General features: G+C 43.7%; 1 protein-coding gene and 1 non-coding gene across 2 annotated transcripts in view; both read left to right on the top strand.

The window, feature by feature from the left end:
* Positions 1 to 1,021: 1,021 nt before the first annotated feature.
* On the top strand, positions 1,022 to 1,104 carry trnal-cag (transfer RNA leucine (anticodon CAG)). The gene has a single exon. It is a non-coding gene; the product is annotated as a tRNA-Leu (tRNA).
* Positions 1,105 to 12,334: 11,230 nt separating this feature from the next.
* The window catches only part of LOC129861827 (protein-glutamine gamma-glutamyltransferase 2-like), a 50,933-nt gene continuing 37,719 nt past the window's right edge, over positions 12,335 to 25,548 (top strand). The window contains exons 1-12 of the mRNA XM_055932971.1: positions 12,335 to 12,350; positions 13,866 to 14,036; positions 14,204 to 14,434; positions 14,838 to 14,956; positions 15,520 to 15,648; positions 21,709 to 21,886; positions 22,073 to 22,211; positions 22,318 to 22,421; positions 22,558 to 22,800; positions 23,006 to 23,272; positions 23,512 to 23,672; positions 23,877 to 24,013. Coding sequence (XP_055788946.1) covers positions 12,335 to 12,350; positions 13,866 to 14,036; positions 14,204 to 14,434; positions 14,838 to 14,956; positions 15,520 to 15,648; positions 21,709 to 21,886; positions 22,073 to 22,211; positions 22,318 to 22,421; positions 22,558 to 22,800; positions 23,006 to 23,272; positions 23,512 to 23,672; positions 23,877 to 24,013 — 1,895 coding nt within the window. The remainder of the gene's footprint in view (positions 12,351 to 13,865; positions 14,037 to 14,203; positions 14,435 to 14,837; positions 14,957 to 15,519; positions 15,649 to 21,708; positions 21,887 to 22,072; positions 22,212 to 22,317; positions 22,422 to 22,557; positions 22,801 to 23,005; positions 23,273 to 23,511; positions 23,673 to 23,876; positions 24,014 to 25,548) is intronic.

Here is a 25,548-nt window from a genome sequence, read left to right on the forward strand (position 1 = left end):
TCAGATATTTTTCAGAACTGATCTGATTAGTCAAAATACCAATTAGTGAAAAAAATATCACATTTAGGCTGCCTGTGTAAATGCAGCCAATGTTTCGATCCGATGTCTGCATGTGTCTTTGTATGTCTGTACCAGGTGCTCTGTTCTTGATTTACCTTAGCAGCTGCCATATGGCCGTAGCTGTATATGTCTACTGGTAAGGCGTGACTGATGCAGCATTGGCCAGAAACGCTGTGAGGTACAGAACGGCTGCCACAGTATTATACACCATCACCTACAAGATAGAGAACAGATGTTGATGAAGAAAAAACTATAGGAGCATACAGCCTAAACGTTCCATTTTCCATTGAATAACAATTACAATAACAGGAGGTTAGGTTAGTTGCACTTTAATTGGGGAGGACGGGCTCGTGGTAATAGCTGGAGCGGGATTATCAACAACCAATTTGACAGAGCTTGAATAATTTTTTTAAGAAAGTGGAAATCCAGGTGTGCAAAGCTCTTTGAGACTTACTCAGAAAGACGTACAGCTGTAATCGCTGCCAATGGTGATTCTAATTCATGTAAATTAGATATTTCTCTATTTTATTTCCAATAAATTCACATTGTCGTTGTGCGGTATTGTGTGTAGATGGGTGAGACAAAAACAACCTATTTAAAACCATTTTGAATTAAGGCTGTAACACAACAAATTATGAAATAAAACAAGGGGTATGAATAATTTCTAAAGGCACTGTTAGCCCACTGTCTGTATTAAGACATTGTCTATATCGGCTCTCAATAGCTTCCCCCCCCCCCGTGCCTGTCACAAACTCAAGTGTCCAAACCTTAGCCTATATAATGCAAGCGGACCTACTTCATAGCTCGCTGATATTCTTCCTTGTTTCATTATTCATTCACATGTTTTTCGCCATACTATTGTTACAAAAGTAGCTCGCTGGCTATGTTTTCTATAATTTTATAGACAATTTTCACTCGGGTGCATATGCTCATAACTGCTACCACAGCCTAGTAGAATAACGTCAGGATGGCCGAGTGGTCTAAGGCGCTGCGTTCAGGTCGCAGTCTCCCCTGGAGGCGTGGGTTCGAATCCCACTTCTGACAATACTTTTTGGAAAGGTAATTTAATAGTAGTAGGTAGCCAGTAACTAACTATTCGTTATTTTTTCTATTGAATTGATCAATGAATGGTGTTCTAAAAGAAAGAACGAAATAAATAAATAACTGTAGCCTATGATGATTAAGCGGTGATAAAACATAGGGAAACATTTTAGGCAATGTTATTGTGAATATTTGTATTTTGCAACTAAAAGCAAATTGATGTTGAAGCAAATTAACGTTAGCAGCTAGCTAGCATATAATCATTAGCTAGCTAGCTAACGTTAGCACGTGGTTTCAAACTCTTGAATAACATTAAGTTACTGTGGCAAGCTTGATCTTAATTTGTCCTCCGTCAGGCGAGACACCTTGGAAGCTATGTGCAATTCTCATAGCATTTATTTGTTTGTTGAACTGGGAAATAACAATGTAGCACGGCTACTTGTTAAGCGATATTTCGTCTTAAAAATATTTTTCCCATTAGCATTGGTCAGTCGTCTGTCGCAGTGCTTAATTTGAGCCGGTTCTGCCGGAACAGGATCAGGCACCTCTCAGTTTTGGACTGTTTCGTTTCTTAACCCATTTTCCAGGATCGGGTACCTCTCGTGGCATGAAACATTATTTTCACTGTTTGCAACGTAAAAATGTAGTTAATTTAAATTACCTCTGTAATTCTCCTACCCACTAAAAAGGTTTAATGAAAACGTGCCTAATATTCTAAGAATGTATTCATGTTGGGCCCGTCCGGGTTTATGGTTCACTTTCTATGATCTTTCTCCCTCTCTCTGCTAGACATTAATGAATCAATCCAATTTCTGAAGCCTTTTTCACATAAGCACATGTCACAAAGTACTTGTACAGAAACCCAGCCTAAAACCCCAAACAGCAAGTAATGCAGCTCTCATCTCTCCAGCGTTGCACTTCATTTATTTCCTTGTAGAATGATAGCCGCTGGAGGTGCTGCAGAACCCTTGATAAATTGAAATACATTTGCGAAATGTATAGAATTACTGCTGTCAGTTCAGAAAGAAATGAAATCATTTAGAGTACTGAACCAGGAGTAGATCTATAATTAAGCCACAGAGGAACAATAGCATATTTAAAATAAATAGCCTAGTTATGGATTGAGTGTAGCCCAATCACAAGGCATGCCTACAGTCAGGAACACGCAGAAAATCTGTCAGTGAACCGCATGCAGGCAAAACAGGACTTTTGCAATATTTCAAATACAATCGCTGGAAAACTCAGGTTGGAAAGCAAATCGATTCTGCTGAAAAAAAGACTGTGGGCTACCAAATGTTGTCAATTTACAAATAGGCCAATTGAGTGAACAACGAAAAAGATATGCTTTCGGTATGAGCGCAACGACTATCGCTGGTGAATGAGCTGTGGGTGAGTCAGTGAAACTGGAAAGCTTGTATTGTCACACGCCAGTTCATCTTGTTTGCCAAGTCAACCAGCGGGTTTCTCACAGCCCCTGCTGTTCACGAGTCTCTTTTTCCTCGTCCTCCTGGTTCTGACCCATGCCTGTCCCGACTCTGAGCCCGCCTTCCTGACCATTCTGCCTGCCTGCTGAACTGTACCGTTTTGGACAGTGACCTGGTTATGAACTCTTGCCTGACCCCGACCTCCCTTTGCCTGCCGGTTGGACTGTAATAAATATCAGAGCTCAAACCATCTGCTTCCCGTGTCTGCATCTGGGTCTGGCCTCTTTTTATATTTATAGGAATATAATCTCCTCATATTGTACAATATGTGTGTCTCCACACACCTAGGCCTAGGCTGGTGATGGATTCAAGACAAGGTCGTTTTTATTGATCTCAGTTTGTTAGTGTCAAAGTAGCCTGTCATTTCGATAATTTGTGAGCTATTAAAAAATATTCTGCTAAGGTCTCCAGTCATGTAGAATTGCATGAAATGTGTTATAATTTTTCTCTCTATCAATTCAATTCAAGGGGCTTTATTGACATAGAAAACATATATTTACATTACCAAAGCAAGTGAAATGGACAAACAAAAGTGAAATAAACAAAAAGTGAACAGTAAATATCACACTCATATTATGTCAATACACTGTTGTAATGATGTGCAAATAGTTAAAGTACAAAAGGGAAAATAAATAAACATAAATATGGGTTGTATTTACATTGGTGTTTGTTCTCTACTGTTTACCCTTTTCTTGTGTCAACAGGTCACACATCTTGCTGCTGTTATTGCACACTGTGATATTTCACCCAATAGATATGGGAGTTTATCAAAATAGGATTTGTTTTCTAATTCTTTGTTGGTCTGTGTAATCTGAGGGAAATATGTGTCTCTAATATGGTCATATATTTGGCAGGAGGTTAGGAAGTGCAGCTCAGTTTCCACCTCATTTTGTGGGCAGTGTGCACATAGCCTGTCTTCTCTGCCTACGGCAACCTTTCTTAATAGCAAGACTATGTCTGTACATTTAATTTTGGGTCAGCCACAGTGGTCAGGTATTCTGCCACTGTGCACTCTCTGTTTGGGGCCAAATAGCATTCTAGTTTGCTCAGTTTTTTTGTTAATTCTTTCCAAAATTTTAAGTAATTATCTTTTTGTTTTCTCATGATTTGGTTGGGTCTAATTGTGTTGCTGTCCTGGGGCTCTGTGGGATCTGTTTGTGTTTGTGAACAAAGCCCCAGGACCAGCTTGCTTAGGGGACTCTTCTCCAGGTTCATCTCTCTGTAGGTTACGTCTTTGTTATGGAAGGTTTGGGAATCGCATCCTTTCAGGAGGTTATTGATTTTAACGTCTCTTTTCTGGATTTTGATAATTAGCGGGTATCGGCCTAATTCTGCTCTGCATGCATTATTTGGTGTTTTACGTTGTACACGGAGGACATTTTTGCAGAATTCTGCATGTAGAGTCTCAATTTGGTGTTTGTCCCATTTTGTGAATTCTTGGTTGGTGAGTGGACCCCAGACCTCACAACCATAAAGGTCAATGGGTTCTATAACTGATTCAAGTATTTTTAGCCAGATCCTATTTGGTATGTCACATTTTATGTTCCCTTTGATGGCATAGAAGGCCCTTCTTGCGTTGTCTCTCAGTTCGTTCACAGCTTTGTGGAATTTACCTGTGGCGCTGATGTTTCGGCCGAGGTATGTATCGTTTTTTGTGTGCTCTAGGGCAACGTTATCTAGGTGGAATTTGTGTTTGTGGTCCTGGCAACTGGACCTTTTTTGGAACACCATTATTTTTGTCTTACTGAGATTTACTGTCAGGGCCCAGGTCTGACAGAATCTGTGCAGAAGATCTAGGTGCTGCTGTATTCCCTCCTTGGTTGGGGACAGAAGCAGCAGATCATCAGCAAACAGTAGACATTTGACTTCAGATTCTAGTAGGGTGAGGCCGGGTGCTGCAGACTTTTCTAGTCCCCGCGCCAATTCGTTGATCTATATGTTGAAGAGGGTGGGGCTTAAGCTGCATCCCTGTCTCACCCCATGGCCCTGTGGAAAGAAATGTGTCTTTTGCCATTTTTTACCACACACTTGTTTGTGTACATTGATTTTATAATGTCATATGTTTTTCCCCCAACACCACTTTCCATCAATTTGTATAGCAGACCCTCATGTCAAATTGAGTCAAAAGCTTTTTTGAAGTAAACTCAACATGAAGACTTTGCCTTTGTTTTTGTTTGTTTGTTTGTCAATTAGGCTGTGCAGAGTGAATACGTGGTCTGTCGTACGATAATGTGGTAAAAGCCTATTTGACAGTTGCTCAGTACATTGTTTTCACTGAGGAAATGTACAAGTCTGATGTTAATGATAATGCAGAGGATTTTTGGGTCTCTATGTTTTTGGTTGGATAGATTTCTCAATTTCTTTCTTAGGCTTTTGCATTCTTCATCAAACCATTTGTCAATTTTATTAATTTTCTTAGATTGTCTGTTTGACAATTTTTGATTTGATAGGGAAGCTGAAGGGTCAAATATACTGTTTAGGCTTTCTACTACAAATTTTACACCTTCACTAATACAGTGAAATGTTTTGTCCAGGAACTTGTCTAAAAGGGATTGAATTTGTTGTTGCCTAATAGTTTTTTGGTAGGTTTCTACACTACTTACCTTCCATCAGCCGAGAGCTGACCAGTGACACGTGCCTACCAGATGAGCTAAATTACTTCTATGCTCGCTTCGAGGCAAGTAGCACTGAAACATGCAGGAAAGCACCAGCTGTTCCGGACGACTGTATGATCACGCTGTCCGCAGTGGATGTGAGTAAGACCTTTAAACAGGTCAACATTCACAAGGCCGCAGGGCCAGACGGATTACCAGGACGTGTACCCTGAGTATGCACTGATCAACTGGCAAGTGTCTTCACATTTCAAACTCTCCCTGTCTGAGTCTGTAATACCAACATGTTTCAAGCAGACCACCATAGTCCCTGTGCCCAAGAGTACTAAGGTAACCTGCCTAAATGACTTCCGACCCGTAGCACTCACGTCTGTAGTCATGAAGTGCTTTGAAAGGCTGGTCATGGCTCACATCAACACCATTATCCCAGAAACCCTAGACTCACTCCAATTTGCATACCGCCTCAACAGATCCAAAGATGATGCAATCTCTATTGCACTCCACACTGCCCTTTCACACCTGGACAAAAGAAACACCTATGTGAGAATGCTATTCATTGACTACAGCTCAGCATTCAACACCATAGTGCCCTCAGCTCATGACTACGCTAAGGACCCTGGGACTAAACACCTGCAACTGGATCCTGGACTTCCTGATGGGCCACCGCCAGGTGGTAAAGGTAGGTAACAACACATCCGCCACGCTGATCCTTAACACGGGGGCCCCTCAGGGGTGTGTGCTCAGTCCCCTACTGTACTCCCTGTTCACTCATGACTGCATGGCCAGGCACCACTCCAAAACCATCGTTAAGTTTGCCAAAGACTCAACAGTGGTAGGCCTGATCACCAACAACGACGAGACAGCATATAAGGAGGAGGTCAGAGACCTGGCTGTGTGGTGCCAGGACAACAACCTCTCCCTCAACGTGATCAAGACTAAGGAGATGATTGTGGACTGCAGGAAAAGGAGGACCGAGCATGCCATCATTCTAATTGACGGGGCTGTAGTGGAGCAGGCTGAGAGCTTCAAGTTCCTTGGCGTCCACATCGCCAACAAACTAACATGGTCTAAGCACACCAAGACAGTTGTGAAGAGGGCACAACAAAACCTATTCCCCCTCAGGAGACTGAAAAGTTTTGGCATGGGTCCTCATATCCTCAAAAGGTTCTACAGCTGCACCATCGAGAGCATCCTGATTGGTTGCATCACTGCATGGTATTGCAACTGCTTAGCCTCCGACCGCAAGGCACTAAAGAGGGTAGTGCGTACTGCCCAGTACATTGCTGGGGCCAAACTTCCTGCCATCCAGAATCTCTATACCAGGCGGTGTCAGAGGAAGGCCCTAAAAATTGTCGAAGACTCCAGCCACCCTAGTCATAGACTGTTCTCTCTGCTACCGCACAGCAAGCAGTACCGGAGGGCCAAGTCTAGGTCCAAGAGGCTTCTAAACAGCTTCTACCCCCAAGTCATAAGACTACTGAATATATATACAAATGGCTACCCAGACTACTTGCATTGCCCCCCTCTTTTATGCTCCTGTTATTCTCTGTTATTATCTATGCATAGTCACTTTAATAACTCTACCCACATGTATATATTACCTCAACTACCTTGATTAACCGGTGCCCCCGCACATTGACTCTGTACCGGTACCCCCTGTATATAGTCTCGTTATTGTTATTTTACTGCTGCTCTTTAATTATTTTTTACTTTATTTGTTATTTTTTATGTATTTTTCTTAAAACTGCATTGTTGGCTTGTAAGTAAGCATTTCACTGTAAGGTGTTGTATCCGGTACATGTGACAAATACAATTTGATTTGATCTACAGCATTTCTTAATATTGTGCAGTTCCTTTGGCTTTGATGCCTCATGATTAACTATTGTTCTGTTCAGGTAGACTGTGATTTTGCTGTGATCTGATAGGGGTGTTAGTGGACTGACTGAACGCTCTGAGAGAGACTGGGTTGAGGTCAGTGATACAGTAATCTACAGTACTACTACCAAGGGATGAGCTGTAGTTGTACCTACCATAGGAGTCTCCTCGAAGACTACAATTAACTATGTACAGACCCAGCTTGCAACAGAGCTGCAAGAGTTGTGAACAATTTTTGTTGGTTGTTTTGTCATAGTTGTGTCTAGGGGGGCATATTTGGGAGGGAATATTGTCACCTCCAGGTAGGTGTTTGTCTCCCGTGTGCTAGAGTGAGTCAGGTTCTTGTCCAGTTCTGGCATTTAGGTCATCACAGACTGGGACATTCCCTGGGCCTGGAAATGGTTGATCTCCCCCTCTAGGATGGAGAAGCTGTCATCGTCAAAGTATGGAGATTCTATTGGGGGGATATAGGTAGCACACATGAGGACATTTTCCTCTGTTGGGATAATTTCCTTATTCATTTCTAGCCAGATGTAAAATGTTCCTGGTTTGACTAATTTAATAGAGTGGGTTAGGTCTTCTACCAAATTAACATACCACCTGCGTCTCTTCCCTGTTTCACACCTGGTAGTTTGGTGGATGGTCATCAGTGGTTCCATCTCCTCTATACCATGATTTTTATAGAATGACAATGTCTGTATTTCCAATTTCTTTGATAAAGTCTGGGTTCCTGCTCTTTAGGCCAAAGGCAGATGACCTCAGACCTTGTATATTCCAGGATGACATTAAAAGCTTTGTGTTCCATAGTGTCGAGTGTTGTTTTTGTGTGGTTTAGGCCCGGACCATTACAGTAGGTGTGAACAGAGCATGTTGAGCATCTGATACATACCTCATAGGTCGCAAGATGTGGCTTTGGGGGGTTCATTAGTAGGGTTTGGGCCTCTTGCTCTTCTTACGGCCTGGCATATGTGAGGCTGTCATGTTGAGGTCCTTGCTGCAGGGGCCATGGGGGTGGCATAGGTCTGATCAAGGGGGGGCCTATATAGGGTGTGGCCAGGGTTTGTTTGGGGTGGTCTCAGCTGGTTGGGGTATGGGTGTTGGTCCTTTTGGCATGGGTTCTCTCTGTGCAGGTCCTTCGGGAGGCGGTCTTGCAGGTCTGGGAGGGTGTACACACACACACACACACACACACACACATACACACATACACACACACACACCTCTGTTCTGAATGCTGGAAGGAAGCCCAGGACAGTGTTTTTACTGTGGAGGGGGTGAGCACTGGGCAGAGGTTTCTGTCTCCATTCTGTGACTTCCTCCTGGCAGCACGCACTCAGCCTGTGTTGATGGAGATGTCTGCACACCAAGTGTTGCAGCTGCCTCCGCAGGAGAAGGAAGGATCAAGAACAAGACCTCCTGAAGACCACAGATAGCTCTAAATCTCTTGTTCAGAGTCTGAGTACATGTTGACTGAGGTGTCTGATTCACTGTTCTTACTTCTGCGTTGTCTGGTGTAGTGAAAGAGGGGATTCATGACTTACATGGGGTGTAATTTCAGGGAGTCACTCAATCTGGGCCAGGCCTCTACAACCCTTTTCATGGAGAGCTACTATCTTGTAGGTTTTCACTCCAACCCTGATCTAGCACGCCTGATTCTAATAATTAGCTGGTTGATAAACTGTACCAGGTTAATTACAACCGGGTTTGGAGTGAAAACCTACAGGACGGTAACTCTCCAGGAGCAGGATTGGAGACCCCTGATCTGGGCTGTCCCTGCCCTGCTGTATCTATCCACCTGCAAAAACCTCTGCTAAATATGTATATGTGACCAATAAAATTGTATTTGATTTACAGTACATAGCCAGCCCACATGTAGCAATGCTGCCTCAGTCCCCAGGTAGGACTGGCTATGCTCCAAAAATGCACCCGCTCTGTCAGGAGGAGAGTATTTATGTCTCAGCGTTGGCACAAGTGCGAAGAAGAGGATGAAAGATGCTTATTATTTCAGTGGCGGTCTGTGGAGAGTAACTCTCCCTGTGTGAACATTCGGATCAGTGATTATTTTATTCAAACTTGGCTGATACCTCAGCCTTCTGGCTGGCTGTATATCATCAGGACACACACTTTCCACTCCACTTCGATACACTGTGATTTTCGTAGCAGGTGAGGATAGCATTTTCACTAACTCTAACCCTTTTCCTAACCTTAACCTCAGTCTCCTAACCTGCTACGTTAATTCTGCTAATCTGCTGCGTAAATTTGCATAACCTGTTACGAAAAAGTGTATAAAAAAGAGTTTCTCGTAAATCATCACTCTACCCCAGACTTGACCTTTACAGCCTGTCATCTTGTTCTCATATCCTCCCTGAGCTCCCAAGAAGAGAGAGACATTGTGTGACTTGTCATACTGGTCAACTGTCAAGAAGCTTGTCACATAGGTGCTATGAGGAAGAAGTCCTATGAGCCATTTTCCCGAAACCTGACTGTCACAGCATTCCTCAGTTTAGTGTCTAACACACTTGTTTGCCCCCTGTGTAAGCTGGACAGAGGGGCTTCTGTGTGTCAGCAAAAGCAAGCACCACCCAAGCAATGTAACAGCATGGTGATAATCTGCTGCCATCAAAATGATTTGAGAGGTTATTGTTCCTTCCGCTTTCACTCAGAAAATACCAGAGGCCTCATTTATTATTTATAGTCACTGAGAGTTAACTAAATATGTCACACACTGTAGCAAGAGGGTATGATGCTGTCATGGTGATGAAGAAAGATCCCTCATATTGTATCCCTTTTGGTGTGTCTCCTTACTCCACTATCACTGTGGGAATTTGACTTTTAAACACAGTCTGGCTGGCAAACACACATACCTCTTACACACTCATCATTCCAATTCTCACAAATTGTAACTTCACATAGCCTAATATCTACTGATAGTTGAGCAAGTACACACTCAGAAAGTACTTGTATTTATGACCTATTACTGTATTGTAGCTATATTAGTAATAGAATTGTGGACTTGAATCCCATGACTTGGATTTGAATCGAGTCTCACAAATATTATAACATGATACTCGACTTGAAATTGGAGCGTTGACCCTCATGACATGTCATTGAAGTAGTCAGTCTCGACAGATGATATGATACACTACATTACCAAAAGTATGTGGACACCTGCTCGTCAAACATCTCATTCCAAAATCATGGGCATTAATATGGAGTTGGTCCCCTCTGCTGCTATAACAGCCTCCACTCTTCTGGAAAGGCTTTTCACTAGATGTTGGAAGATTGCTGCGGGGACTTGCGTCTATTCATCCACAAGAGCATTAGTGAGGTCGGGCACTGATGTTGGACGATTAGGCCTGGCTCACAGTCTGTGTTCCAATTCATCCCAGAGGTGTTTGAGGTCAGGGCTCTTCCACACCGACAAACCATTTCTGTGTGGACCTCGCTTTGTGCACGGGGCATTTTCATGCTGAAACAGGAAAGGACCTCCCCCAAACTGTTTCCACAAAGTTGGAAGAACAGAATCGTCTAGAATGTCATTGTATTCTGTAGCGTTAAGATTTCCCTTCACTGGAACGAAGGGGCCTAGCCCAAACCATGAAAAACAGCCCCAGACCATTATTCCTCCTCCACCAAACTTTACAGTTGGCACTATGCATTCGGGCAGGTAGCATTCTCCTGGCATCTGCCAAACCCAGATTCATCTGTCAGACTCCAGAGAACGCGTTTCCACTGCTCTAGTCCAATTGCGGCGAGTTTTACACCACTCCAGCCGACGCTTGGCATTGCGCATGGAGATCTTAGGTTTGTGTGCGGCTGCTCGGCCATGGAAACCCATTTCACGAATCTCCCAACAAACAGTTATTGTGCTGACGCTGCTTCCAGAGGCCGTTTGGAACTCAGTAGTGAGAGTTGCAACGGACTACCATTTCGTGGCAGAGCCGTTGTTAGTCTTAGACGTTTCCACTTCACAATAACAGCACTTACAGTTGACCAGGGAAGCTCTAGCAGGGCACAAAAACATCCGGTGGTGCACTGCACTAGCTTCGAATACTGTAGTCCCCGCGATGTGCAACTTTTCAGGGAAGTCAGGAACCAACATACACAGTCAGTTAGGAAAGCAAAGGCTAGCTTTTTCAAACAGAGATTTGCATCCTGCTCCACTAATACCAAAAAGTTCTGGGACACTGTAAAGTCCATGGAGAATAAGAGGACCTCCTCTCAGCTGCCCACTGCACTGAGGCTAGGAAACACTGTAACCACCGATAAATCCACGATAACCGAGAATTTCAATAAGTATTTCTCTACGGCTGGCCATGCTTTCCACCTGGCTACCCCAACCCTGGCCAACAGCTCTGCACCCCGCAGCAACTGGCCTACCTGGTTGAAGGTGGGGGGAGTGTATTTCAATACCATACATTTCAGTAGAAATCCCCATTCTGCTTTCACTAGTATTCTTCAACATTGGGACGTGTCTCCAGTCTAAATGACTCAACAAATGATGAAGCATATATTATGTTGATTAAATTGCTATACCATGTGCAAGGAAAAATGGACAGAGCTCCAGTCAATGTCCTGGACACCAATACATATGAATAAAAACCCTGGAACAAAATCATATTTTCCCTCTTAAGTAGTATATCATGCTGTAAACGTATTCAACTTGTTTGTTCTCTTAAGTTGTGACTGGCCCATCCAGAAAGAAAAAAGTGCCCATGTACGTGCTATGGAGACTGTGAAACAGGAAATTGTATATGATGCAAAACATTTACTGGAATACTGCTGGATTAGTAAAAGTGTGCCCTATTCCCTGAACCCATCTGCTGAACAAAAAAACGGGTGTCTGAACTTGCATCAGAGGGGCAGACGGCTGACACAAACTATAGTAAATACCTGGGCTCTCATCCTTTTTTCAGTATTGAAGTAAAATATTGAAGTAGGCAGACACACATGGGGGCGCATGACGAACACACACACACACAGAGACTGACTGTGAGCACACCTTTGTTCTGGTTCTCCACAGAGTGTGATGTCAGAGGTCAGGAAGGATAGTGAATGGGAGGTGTGTGTGAGCGTGTGCTGGAGCACAGGAATGGGGCCATTCCTCTCCAGTATAAATACGGAGTCCTGGTGGGGACAGTGGTAGAAAAGTGAGGCATACACCTTCAGGGCTGTTTGAAAAGGCACAAGAGGAGTCAAACTTATCATAAAAGGAGGTAAAACGGCAGAGAAGGAGGAGATATTCACAACAAAGACTGGAAAATGGCTGACCAAAACGGTGAGTGATTTATCATTATTACACTGCTTTTTCAAACCATTGATAGTGCTCTCTGAAGTAGAGGAGACAAATATTACTTGCAGTTTCCATATCTGTGAAAAATGTGCTACCATATAAATAAAATGTGCTGTCGTATGAATTCACAGCAGTGTGTTGAGATCACTCATTCTAATTTAAGCAATGCATACCAGGAGAGTAAGAGACCAATTTAGGCTTGTATGCACTATTCATAAAAATAGAAGGATGGGCAGATGTGCTATCTGAAAGTTTATCCTGAAATGTATACATTTCTAAATTTATACAGAATATACAGTAGATCAGTGTTTCTTCTAGTGGAAAAAGATGGTCTGTTTCTGTGTGTGTTATAAGTGTCAGGATTTGGCCAGGATTGTTTTGGTCACTAGATGCCCCCATTGCGGCTTTTTGAACCTTTTGTTTTTCCCTTGTTATAGTTATTAATTGCACCTGTGCCTCATTTCCTTGTAGGTATTTAAACCCTTAGTGTTCCTCAGTTCTTTGCTCTGTGTTTGTATGTTAGCACCCAGCCATGCTGTGAAACTTTACTTCTCTAGTTGGATTTTTCTGAGGTACTCTGGTTTTGTTCTTGTTTATTTTTGATTATTCTTTTTAAGGTTTGTTTTTTCCTGCTGTTCTTACCACTTTGTGGATTTTCATTGTATCTTGGAGGATACTCCTTTTTTCTCTTGGCATTACTTTTGACGTTGTGGATTTATATTTTTTGCATGAAGATCTTTTTCCTTTATTAAACCACCGTCTCTAGTACTGCTGTGTCTGCCTCATCTTCTGGGTTCTGTCGACTATTAGTGACTGTTTCTCACACCGGGTCCTGACAATAAGTACATGGCACACAAGATTTCCTGCCAAAATAGATTAGCAAAAAGTAATCAACTTAAGGGCATTTTATATTTTTTTCACAACTTTGAACCTAAATCCAATAACATGATGAAATGCTTTGTGGATTTCACGTTGAATTCACGTTAGTTGACAACTCAACCAAATGTAAATCAAAACTACATGTTGAACTGACGTCTGTGCCCAGTGGGTATCATCAGCACAATGACTGCAAGTCTACAGATACCTTAGGGTATGCTACATAAAAATGCTATCCACAAGTTCATCTGACACGGGATAAGTTAAAAAAAAACGTATTGATTGCCAGAATCTCAATCTCGAATGTTTTCACACAGTACATCATGCTTGAATGGAGTTGCCTACCTACAGTAGCTTCTATAAATATGAAGTGTGGTCCTTGACTTGGTGACTCATAATGATAGTCAGGCTCCAATTGATGACTTGTCTGACCTTTCTGTTGTTTGACCTGTACAACCATTGTGATTGATATGACTAAAATAGAGATCTGTCTAGAAATATGAATATCTACTAGAGTATTAGTGTATGGCCTGGTTACCACCAAAATTCCCTCATGAACACATTATTCCTAACTACACAGTAGAAGTGACTGTGCCCTATGTTCTTTCTTTTATTGTGTTCCAGGTGTATTCATGGGGATGGACCTGCGTTGCCAGGTGAACAACCATGCCCATCGTACAGGGGAAATGGACATGGAAAGGCTGCTGGTTCGTAGGGGGCAGCCCTTCTCCCTCGCTCTGCAGTGCTCCACACCCCTGCCGCCCAAACACAAACTAGCCATGATCCTGCATCTGGGTGAGCAACTCAATGCCAAGGACCATAAGCTTTAGTCAGCTATAGAGTGGATACTATTGCAAAGTGGGAGGAGGAGTCAGTTATGATTGACAGATATAAAACGAAAATGGTCTGGTAAAATAGCTTTGACTGACAGTATATGAGTTTTTGTTTGTTTGCATGTTTAGGTAAGGAGGGTGAGGTGGTGGTGAAGGTTTTGGATGCCCGTGCTGGCCGTGACAAGTGGTGGTTCCGCCAGCAGAGGGCTCAGAATGAGGTGCTGCTGACGATCCACAGCCCAGCAGACGCCCCTGTGGGAATCTACAGCATGACATTGCTGCTCCTCTCCCCTGATGGACACATCCTGGAGCAGACCACACCAGAGACGTTCTACCTGCTCTTCAATCCCTGGTGCAAAGGTGAGCTCCGACACATAAACACACACACACAAATTAGTAGAATCAGTTGAAACGGCTCTGTTTTATTTGCTCCTTTGGTGAGGGGAACCAATAAGGGCTCAGGAAGGTGTCATCGGTATTCATTACTTTTGCACTCTTAGTAGGTCAGAGTCAGGGGACTCAACTTCTACTTCTGTTGTGTGTTTTTCTCAGTCTGTCTCCCCCTGTGTTTACTTTTAAATATGTTTTAGCTAAACATGAAATTACTAGAAGGGATAGAGAAATGTCAAAGTTGGTGAAGAGATTGCTGATATGAAAGCTGTCAATTATGTGATACAATATCAAGTCAATAAGATTGCTGTTGCCCCATATGTTTTCTCACTCAGTCTTTCCTCTGCTGGGTCTTTGTTTTTCTCCCTCCCAGCTGACTCTGTGTACCTACCTGATGAGGAGCTACTAGAGGAGTACATACTGAATGAAAATGGCCTCCTTTACCAGGGCTCCTGGGACCAGATCTCCTCACTGCCCTGGAACTTTGGACAGGTAGCAAACAGCACACCTCTGAAGGATGGACAGCTAACCCACCTGAGACAAAATTGATATATAGAGAGAAAATCTTTTGATCACAACCCATCGATCCATTGAGAACAAGAACTCAGTGTTGTGTTGCCTAAATCACTGTTCTAGCTGAGACGTTTTCAAACAGAAAGATAAACAACAGGGCATGTGGGAGGGTGTTGGCAGCCAGTAGTTTCTGGCGAGTCTGATAGCTTGATGGTGGCCTGTGTGAATTGTCACAGCTTGGTGGCATTGGAGACACAGTGCCTCAGCTGGCTGAATAAATGTCTTTGGTGGATGTAAGGCATTTCTACCCTGGCTGTGTGAAAATCCAGGGTTTGTCTCATTTCAGAGAGAGAGACATAGTCACATAGACAGTGAGAGACGGACAGACAGCCTGCATGGCTGATTGTCTCCATCTAGTGAGGAGGATGGTACATATTCACAGTCACAATCACCAACTGTATGTTAACACTGGTTTGAGATTTGCATACCTCATCATGAGCACAATGTGTTCTCATAATATTTTAACATTTCATTTTTCATAGTTTGAACAAGATGTGGTGGATATCTGTTTTGAAATCCTGAACAATTCACCTGCTGCACTGAAAAACCCAGAGATTGACACAGCCAACCGAGCAGATCCAGTGTATGTGAGCAGGACAATTACTGCAATGGTAAGGTTCACCATATAAAGTAATTATTTCTACATCTAGGGGAATAGATGACGCCGGAGAAGAAGGCTGACGTTTTACATGTTCCTATCCAATTGTGTTTTTTGGTTTGTTTCTTTGCGTTGTTTGTAACTTTTTTTTAAAACTTATTTTGTACATAATGCAACCATCTCTTATTAGAACTGCGATTTCTCACCATGAACTGGCAGAATAATTTTTCCGTTTAACGAGTCCGACGAGCCCGACGTGAATGGTATACTGCTTTCCCGGGAACAGGCCCAGATCCCCGTCATTTGCGTTACGATAAGACGGAGAAAAAGGGGCTGGAGGGCGGGCTGCCTTCTGAGAATTCGTAGGCAATCGAATAAACCCCCACTGCCTTCCATTCTGCTAGAAAATGTGCAATCTTTGGAAAATAAAATTGATGACATACGCAGCAGATTAAACTACCAACGGGACATTCAAAACTGTAATATCTTATGCTTCACAGAGTCGTGACTGAACGACGACATTATCAACATACTGGTTGATTAACGGCTGGTTATACGCTGTATCGGCAGGATAGAACAGCGGCATCTGGCAAGACAAGGGGCGGCGGACTATGTATTTTTGTAAATAACAGCTGGTGCACAATATCTAAGGAAGTCTTGAGGTTTTGCTCACCTGAGGTACATAAGCTGTAGACCACACTATTTACCAAGAGAGTTTTCTGTATTCTTCGTAGCAATCTACATACCACCACAGACTGAGGCTGGCAGTAAGACCGCACTCAATGAGCTGTATTCCGCCATAAGCAAACTGGAAAATGCTCACCCAGAGGCGGTGCTCCTAGTGGCCGGGGACTTTAATGCATGGAAACTTAAATATGTCTAACCAAATTTCCATCAGCATGTTAAATGTGCAACCAGAGGGAAAAAAACTCTGGACCACCTTTAGTCCACACGCAGAGACGCATACAAAGCTCACCCTCCATTTGGCAAATCTGACCATAATTCTATCCTCCTGATTCCTGCTTACAAGCAAAAATTAAAGCAGGAAGCACCAGTGACTCGATCAGTAAAAAAATGGTCAGATGAAGCAGACGATAATCTACAGGACTGTTTTGCTTGCACAGACTGGAATATGTTCCGGGATTCCTCCATGGCATTGAGGAGCACACCGCATCAGTTATTGGCTTCATCAATAAGTGCATCGATGACGTCATCCCCACAGTGACCGTACGTACATACCCCAACCAGAAGCCATGGATTACAGGCAACATCCGCACTGAGTTAACCTGTTTGGCGTGCAAGCCCGACGTCGGTACACTTATGACAACAGCCAGCTCAAAGTGCAGGGCGCGAAATTCAAAATACACTGCTCAAAAAAATTAAGGGAACACTTAAACAACACAATGTAACTCCAAGTCAATCACACTTCTGTGAAATCAAACTGTCCACTTAGGAAGCAACACTGATTGACAATAAATTTCACATGCTGTTGTGCAAATGGAATAGACAAAAGGTGGAAATTATAGGCAATTAGCAAGACACCCCCAAAAAAGGAGTGATTCTGCAGGTGGTGACCACAGACCACTTCTCAGTTCCTATGCTTCCTGGCTGATGTTTTGGTCACTTTCGAATGCTGGCGGTGCTCTCACTCTAGTGGTAGCATGAGACGGAGTCTACAACCCACACAAGTGGCTCAGGTAGTGCAGTTCATCCAGGATGGCACATCAATGCGAGCTGTGGCAAGAAGGTTTGCTGTGTCTGTCAGCGTAGTGTCCAGAGCATGGAGGCGCTACCAGGAGACAGGCCAGTACATCAGGAGACGTGGAGGAGGCCGTAGGAGGGCAACAACCCAGCAGCAGGACCGCTACCTCCGCCTTTGTGCAAGGAGGTGCACTGCCAGCGCCCTGCAAAATGACCTCCAGCAGGCCACAAATGTGCATGTGTCAGCATATGGTCTCACAAGGGGTCTGAGGATCTCATCTCAGTACCTAATGGCAGTCAGGCTACCTCTGGCGAGCACATGGAGGGCTGTGCGGCCCCACAAAGAAATGCCACCCCACACCATGACTGACCCATCGCCAAACCAGTCATGCTGGAGGATATTGCAGGCAGCAGAACGTTCTCCACGGCGTCTCCAGACTCTGTCACGTCTGTCACATGTGCTCATGTGCTCAGTGTGATCCTGCTTTCATCTGTGAAGAGCACAGGGCGCCAGTGGCGAATTGGCCAATCTTGGTGTTCTCTGGCAAATGCCAAACGTCCTGCACGGTGTTGGGCTGTAAGCACAACCCCCACCTGTGGACGTCGGGCCCTCATACCACCCTCATGGAGTCTGTTTCTGACCGTTTGAGCAGACACATGCACATTTGTGGCCTGCTGGAGGTCATTTTGCAGGGCGCTGGCAGTGCACCTCCTTGCACAAAGGCGGAGGTAGAGGTCCTGCTGCTGGGTTGTTGCCCTCCTACGGCCTCCTCCACGTCTCCTGATGTACTGGCCTGTCTCCTGGTAGCGCCTCCATGCTCTGGACACTACGCTGACAGACACAGCAAACCTTTTTGCCACAGCTCGCATTGATGTGCCATCCTGGATGAACTGCACTACCTGAGCCACTTGTGTGGGTTGTAGACACCGTCTCATGCTACCACTAGAGTGAGAGCACCGCCAGCATTCGAAAGTGACCAAAACATCAGCCAGGAAGCATAGGAACTGAGAAGTGGTCTGTGGTCACCACCTGCAGAATCACTCCTTTTTTGGGGGTGTCTTGCTAATTGCCTATAATTTCCACCTTTTGTCTATTCCATTTGCACAACAGCATGTGAACTGTATTGTCAATCAGTGTTGCTTCCTAAGTGGACAGTTTGATTTCACAGAAGTGTGATTGACTTGGAGTTACATTGTGTTGTTTAAGTGTTCCCTTTATTTTTTTGAGCAGTGTATATATTTTTTAAATATTTAACTTTCACACATTAACAAGCCCAAGACACCAGATGAAAGGTACACATCTTGTGAATCAAGCCAACATGTCCGATTTTTTAAATGTTTTACAGGGAAGACACAATATGTAAATCTATTAGCTAACCACGTTAGCAAAAGATACCACTATTTTTACTCCATCTGTTTTTTACTACATCAGTAGCTATCACAAATTCGACCAAATAAAGATATAAATAGCCACTAACCAAGAAACAACTTCATCAGATGACAGTCTGATAACATATTTATTGTATAGCATATGTTTTGTTAGAAAAATGTGCATATTTCAGGTATAAATCATAGTTTACATTGCAGCTACAGTCAGAAATTGCACCGAAAGCAGACAGAAAAATTACAGACACCAACGCCAAATAACTAAATACTCATCATAAAACATTTCTGAAAAATACATAGTGTACAGCAATTGAAAGACAGGCATCTTGTGATTCCAGACAATATTTCCGATTTATCAAGTGTTTTACAGCGAAAACACAATATAGCGTTATATTAGCTTAGCACAATAGCAAACATAACAACAGCATTGATTCAAGGCAAAAATTGCTATAACGTATAAACCACCAAAATATATGAATTGTTTCACTAACCTTCTCAGAATTCTTCAGATGACAGTCCTGTAACATCATATTACACAATGCATATAGAGTTTGTTCGAAAATGTGCATATTTAGCGGCACAAATCGTGCTTATACAATGAGAATAGTGTCCATAACGTCAAGCAATCTGTCCGGCGCCATCTTGTAAAGGCACCTTTTCTTATCAAAAACTATTCATAAACTTGACTAAAAAAATACAGGTTGGACAGCAATTGAAAGACAAATTAGTTCTTAATGCAATCGCTGAATTACATTTTTAAAATTAACCTTACTGCGCAATACAGGCTGCGATAACGCAAGGCTACACTGCAGGAAATGGCGTCTTATGCATTTGACATTTTTCAACAGAACAATGAATTATCAGCATAAATAGTTCTTACTTTTCGATGAACTCCCATCAGAATTTGGGAAAGGTGTCCTTTGTCCAAAAGAATCGTTGCTAGGTTGGAGAACGTCGTCTTCAACGTTGCAATTAGCAGTAAACAATAGCCATGTGGGCCAGAGATACCCAACTTCCTACAACGTCACAAATAAATACCCGAAAATCGCAATATACTGACATAAACTGATATAATTCGGTTTAAAATAACAACATTACGATGTCTTCAACACCTATATCGAATAAAAACAGAGCCGGATATATCTAGGAGCTAAAACGGGAGCTTCTAAAATGACATGCCAAGACCCTCCCTGCGTCAGAGCGAAGAGTGGAAAGATGGGACACTTCGGTTCCAAGCAATTTATAACCTTTTGGAACTACGTAGAAACTCCATTTCAATTCTCCCTATTCGCTGACACCCAGTGGAAGGCGTATGCAGTGCATCTCAACCAATAGAGGACAGGCAAATTAATACACAGGTCTCAGAACAGCCAGCAAAATTCTGCATTCTGACATACACATAGGAAAATTGCTCTAAGTCCAGTTCTGTTTCACCCACAGATATAATTCAAATGGTTTAAGAAACTAGAGAGTGTTTTCTATCCAATAGTAATAATAATATGCATATTGTACGAGCAAGAATTGAGTACGAGGCCTTTTTGAAATGGGCACCTTTTATCTGGCTACTCAATACTGCCCCTTGAGCCCAAAGAGGTTAAAGGCTAGAGCTGCCATAGCCATGAAGTGCGTTGAAAGGCTGGTTATGGCTCACATCAACACCATTATCCCAGAAACCATAAACTCCAATTTGCATACAGCCCTAACAGATCCACAGATGATGCAATCTCTATTGCACTCCACACTGCCCTTTCCCACCTGGAAAAAGAGAACACCTATGTGAGAATACTGTTCATTAACTACAGCTCAGCATTCAACACCATAGTGCCCTCAAAGTTCATCATTAAGCTATGGACCCTGGGACTAAACACCTTCCTTTGCAACTGGATCCTGGCCGCCCCCAGGTCGTCCTCAACACAGGGGCCCCTCAGGGGTGTGTGCTCAGTCCCCTCCTGTACTCCCTGTTCACTCATGACTGCACGGCCAGGCATGACTACAACACCATCATTAAGTTTGCCGATGACACAAAAGTGGTAGGTCTGATCAACGACGAGACAGCATATAGGGAGGAGGTCATGGCCATGTGGTGCCAGGACAACAACCTCTCCCTCAACGTGATCAAGACTAAAGAGATGATTGTGGACTGCAGGGGAAAGAGGACCAAGCATACACCCATTCTCGTCGACGGGGCTGTAGTGGAGCAGGTTGAGAGCTTCAAGTTCCTTGGTGTCCACATCACCAACAAACTAACATGGTCCAAACACACCAGGTTATACAGCTGCACCATCAAGAGCATCCTGACTGGTTGCATCACTGCCTGGTATGGCAACTGCTTGGCCTCTGATTGCAAGGCACTACAGAGGGTAGTGCGTACTGCCCAGTAAATCACTGGGGAAAAGCTTTCTGCCATCCAAGACCTCTATACCAGGCGGTGTCAGAGGAAGGCTCTAAAAAATGCCAAATACTCCAGCCAACCTAGTCATAGACTGTTCTCTCTGCTACCGCATGGCAAGTGGTACCGGAGGGCCAAGTCTAGGTCCAAGAGGCTTCTACACAGTGTCTACCCCCAAGCCATAAGACTACTGAATATCTAATCAAATGGCTACCCAGACTACTTGCATTGCCCTCCGCCCCCTTTTTACACCGCTGCTACTCTCTGTTATCATCTATGCATAGTCACTGTAATAACTCTACCTACATGTACATATTACCTCAATTACCTCGACTAACGGGTGCCCCCGCAAATTGACTCTGTACCGGTAATCCCCTGTATATAGTCTCACTATTGTTATTTTACTGCTGCTCTTTAATTACTTGTTACTTTTATTTCTTATTCTTATTTGTACTCCATTGTTGGTTAGGGGGTCGTAAGTAAGCATTTCACTGTGAGATCTATACCTGTTGTATTCGGCGCATGTGACAAATAACATTTGATTTGATTTAGTTATAATCTCACAGTAATTAACTTACTTCCTCTACATCTGTGCAGGTGAACGCTAATGATGACCGTGGCGTGGTGTTGGGCCGCTGGGACGGGAAGTATGATGATGGGGTGTCGCCCACACGCTGGACCGGCAGTGTGGCCATCCTCAGGCGATGGCGCGAGGCCGGGACACAGAGGGTGCGATACGGACAGTGCTGGGTGTTCTCAGGTGTAGCCTGCACAGGTGAGGCACACATACCGCGCCCTGACACAGGATAGCTCTCTTTTTTTCAACTACAAATTTCTAACACTCTCTGGCTCTATATTTTCTTTAACCTTTCATTAGGGCTCCAGTAATATTCAGCTCTGTAATTCTAGACAGACTATATGCTATTTGCTGATTGGCTCCTTCCGTTCACCTATCCCACAGTTCTTCGCTGTCTGGGTATACCTACACGCCCTGTTACAAACTACTCCTCTGCCCATGACACTGACGGCAACCTGAATGTGGACTATCTGTACAATGAGCAACTGGAGAGTGTGTCTGAAGGCAGGAAGGACATGATCTGGTAAAGCTCAAAAGCTACATTTCGGTCTCGACAAAGTCAGCACATTCATCTGTTTTTTTATAGTGGCCTCCCTCACATCAATACTGTAAATGCTTTGTGTGTGTAGGAACTACCATTGCTGGGTGGAGTCCTGGATGGATAGGGAGGATCTTCCTAAAGGCTATGATGGGTGGCAGGCTCTGGATCCCACCCCACAGGAGAGGAGTGATGGTACGGCCCCACTTGATATTCATGATCAGTCTGTCTCACTAAGGAAAAGCTCCTTTAAAACTCTGTTATTGGGCTCTTCGTAACCTCACTCTTCAAATCACCCCATCCCCCCCACTATCGTTCCCTTGTCTCTTAGGGGTGTACTGTTGTGGGCCCTGTCCAGTCAAGGCGGTGAGGGACGGTGATGTGGGGATGAAGTATGATGCAGCCTTCGTGTTCTCTGAGGTGAACGCAGACCTGGTCACCTGGATCGTCTACCCAGATGGCCAACGCTCACAGGTTTCCCTCAACCAGAAAACTGTGGGCCGAAACATCAGCACCAAGAGTGTGTATGGAGACTACAGAGAGGACATCACTAAACATTACAAATACCCTGAAGGTATTCACTTCCTTTCGTTAAGCACAGATAAGCACAAATATTCACACCTGCTTCAATATTAGCACAGATGGGAACCGAACAGAAAGAGTACAGTACCGTTATACACAACAAATACATCAAGGGAAGGGTGTTACTATATACACACACATACCGTAAAAACAGACATTTTATATAACAGTATGACATCGTCCTTTCTTTCTACCAGGTTCAGTGAAGGAGCGTGAGGTGTATGAGAAGGCAGGACGTCGGATAACGCAGCTGAATGGAGGACCAGGGCAGCTGGAGCTGAAGATCAGACACGCCCAGGCCATCCTGGGGACAGACTTTGATGTGATAGTGGAGGTGCACAACGTGGGTGGGGAGGACACCCCAGCGCAGCTGACTGTGACGTCCAACGCTGTCACCTACAACAGCCTCCACCGGGGGGAGTGCCATAGGAAGACTGCCAGCCTGACCGTGCCAGCCCAGAAAGGTGGGCCTCCGCTTGTCACATACACCATATAGGTGCCGTAGGCGAGACGAATCAAGACTCAGAACTGGTGTCAGTCCCTGTGTTAGATTTGTTTTTTTACTTGCACTGGGTGAGTCTGACCTACAACATCCCTGGGTTTCTTGTATTTTTAGGAAGCGAGTAAACAGAGCAAAAAATACCACACCAAAGTGAAAAGAATACAATAATACTTTTTCCTCTCATCCCTATTATTCTCACAGCTCATAAGGAAGTGATGCGTCTACGGTACGATCACTATGGGGCCTGTGTGTCTGAGCATAACCTGATCAGGGTCACAGCACTGCTCCAGGCCAGCAGCCAGCCCGACATCATTCTGCAAGAGGTCAACATCCCACTAAGCATGCCACAGCTCCAAGTCAAGGTACTAGGCTATACTGTATGTAACTGTAAATAGCTGGTGAATAATTGCTTGATGAATTGCGTGCTACTGTTTACACTTTGCACAATTGTCAAGATTGGCCATTTCCGGAGGGAAAGCAGTTGAAATATGCTGTAGGGGCTTGTTTTAGATATACTGAAATAATCCTCTCTGATTATGCCTGCACTGTCCATTTTCTTGCTTCAGGTAGTGGGAGATGCAGTTGTATCTCGGAAATTAATTGCACACATCAGCTTCACCAATCCCCTGCCTATCACCCTGAGAGGGGGACTGTTCACAGTGGAGGGGGCAGGTCTGACTGCACCACGGGAGCTCCAAGCACCGTAAGTATCTCTGTGTTGTATGTGAGGGGACACATTCTTCATTGACTGTCAGCATGTTTGCCAATAAGTGTGTTCAGAGAGAATGTTACATCAGTATTACAGCCATGTTATTACTCTAAGTATAGAGGTGCAAAGTGCTATTTAAGCATAGAAGTTGACTCATCTAAGGTTTTGCTTAAATAGCTATGATTGTGGGTTTATCCATGAGCAATGAGTGAGACATGGCAGAATGAGTTTGAACAATGGTCTACTTACAATATGTAGACCTGAAACTCTTTAAAGCCCGGGGCTCTTTAAAGATCCCACACCTCGTGCAGCAGCAGATTTCGGACAGCAAGGACATACTCTTGCAATGTGGTCAGACTATAAAGAACAAGATCTGATTTTCTCACACTCCACCTCCCCCAAAGACAAAGAGAGAGCCAGACATACCCTCCTTTTGCCAGGCCAAAGACGACTAACCTACCAGCCCAGCGTGGCTCTCCAGGACCACAAGCCAAATGTTACCACACATAACCTCCAACAGGAGACGCCAATGTAAACATAAGCCATCAGACTAAACACAGGATTATTTCTCTGCCCATCAGTGACGTGAGGCTGGGGTAAATTGAACATTCTTTGAATGTTATTATGTTCAGATTGTGATATATTATTAAATCATGATCCAGACTGTTTTGCTAAGAAAGACCCAAACAAAAAACATAATTCTTGCTGGATGAACCTAGCCTACCTCATCTTTTGGTCAGTCATCTCATATTGTTTAAGTGTGAAATATTTTTAAACATTCTATGGCACACTGTCATAGCAGCACATAGTGTAGTAGCACATAGAAGCACATAGTGTAGTAGCACATAGTGTAGGAGCACATAGCAGCACATAGTGTAGTAGTACATAACAGCACATACTGTAGTAGTACATGGTAGCACAACGCAGCACATAGTAGCACATAGTGTAGTAGCACATAACAGCACATACTGTAGTAGTACATAGTAGCACAACGCAGCACATAGTAGCACATAGTGTAGTAGCACATAGTAGCACAACGCAGCACATAGCAGCACATAGTAGCACATAGTAGCACATAGTGTAGTAGCACATAGTAGCACATAGTGTAGTAGCAAATAGCAGCACATAGTGTAGCAGCACATAGTGTAGTAGCACATAGTAGCACATAGTGTAGTAGCACATAGCAGCACATAGTGTAGTAGCAAATAGCAGCACATAGTGTAGTAGCACATAGTAGCACATAGTATAGCAGCACATAGTGTAGTAGCATATAGTAGCACATAGTGTAGTAGCAAATAGCAGCACATAGTGTAGTAGCACATAGTAGCACATAGTGTAGTAGCACATAGTGTAGTAGCATATAGTAGCACATAGTGTAGGAGCACATAGTGTAGTAGCAAATAGCAGCACATAGTGTAGTAGCACATAGTAGCACATAGTGTAGTAGCACATAGTAGCACATAGTATAGCAGCACATAGTGTAGTAGCATATAGTAGCACATAGTGTAGTAGAACATAGCAGCACATAG

The sequence above is a fragment of the Salvelinus fontinalis genome, chromosome 9, assembly GCF_029448725.1.
Source record: "Salvelinus fontinalis isolate EN_2023a chromosome 9, ASM2944872v1, whole genome shotgun sequence".
NCBI lineage: Eukaryota > Metazoa > Chordata > Actinopteri > Salmoniformes > Salmonidae > Salvelinus > Salvelinus fontinalis.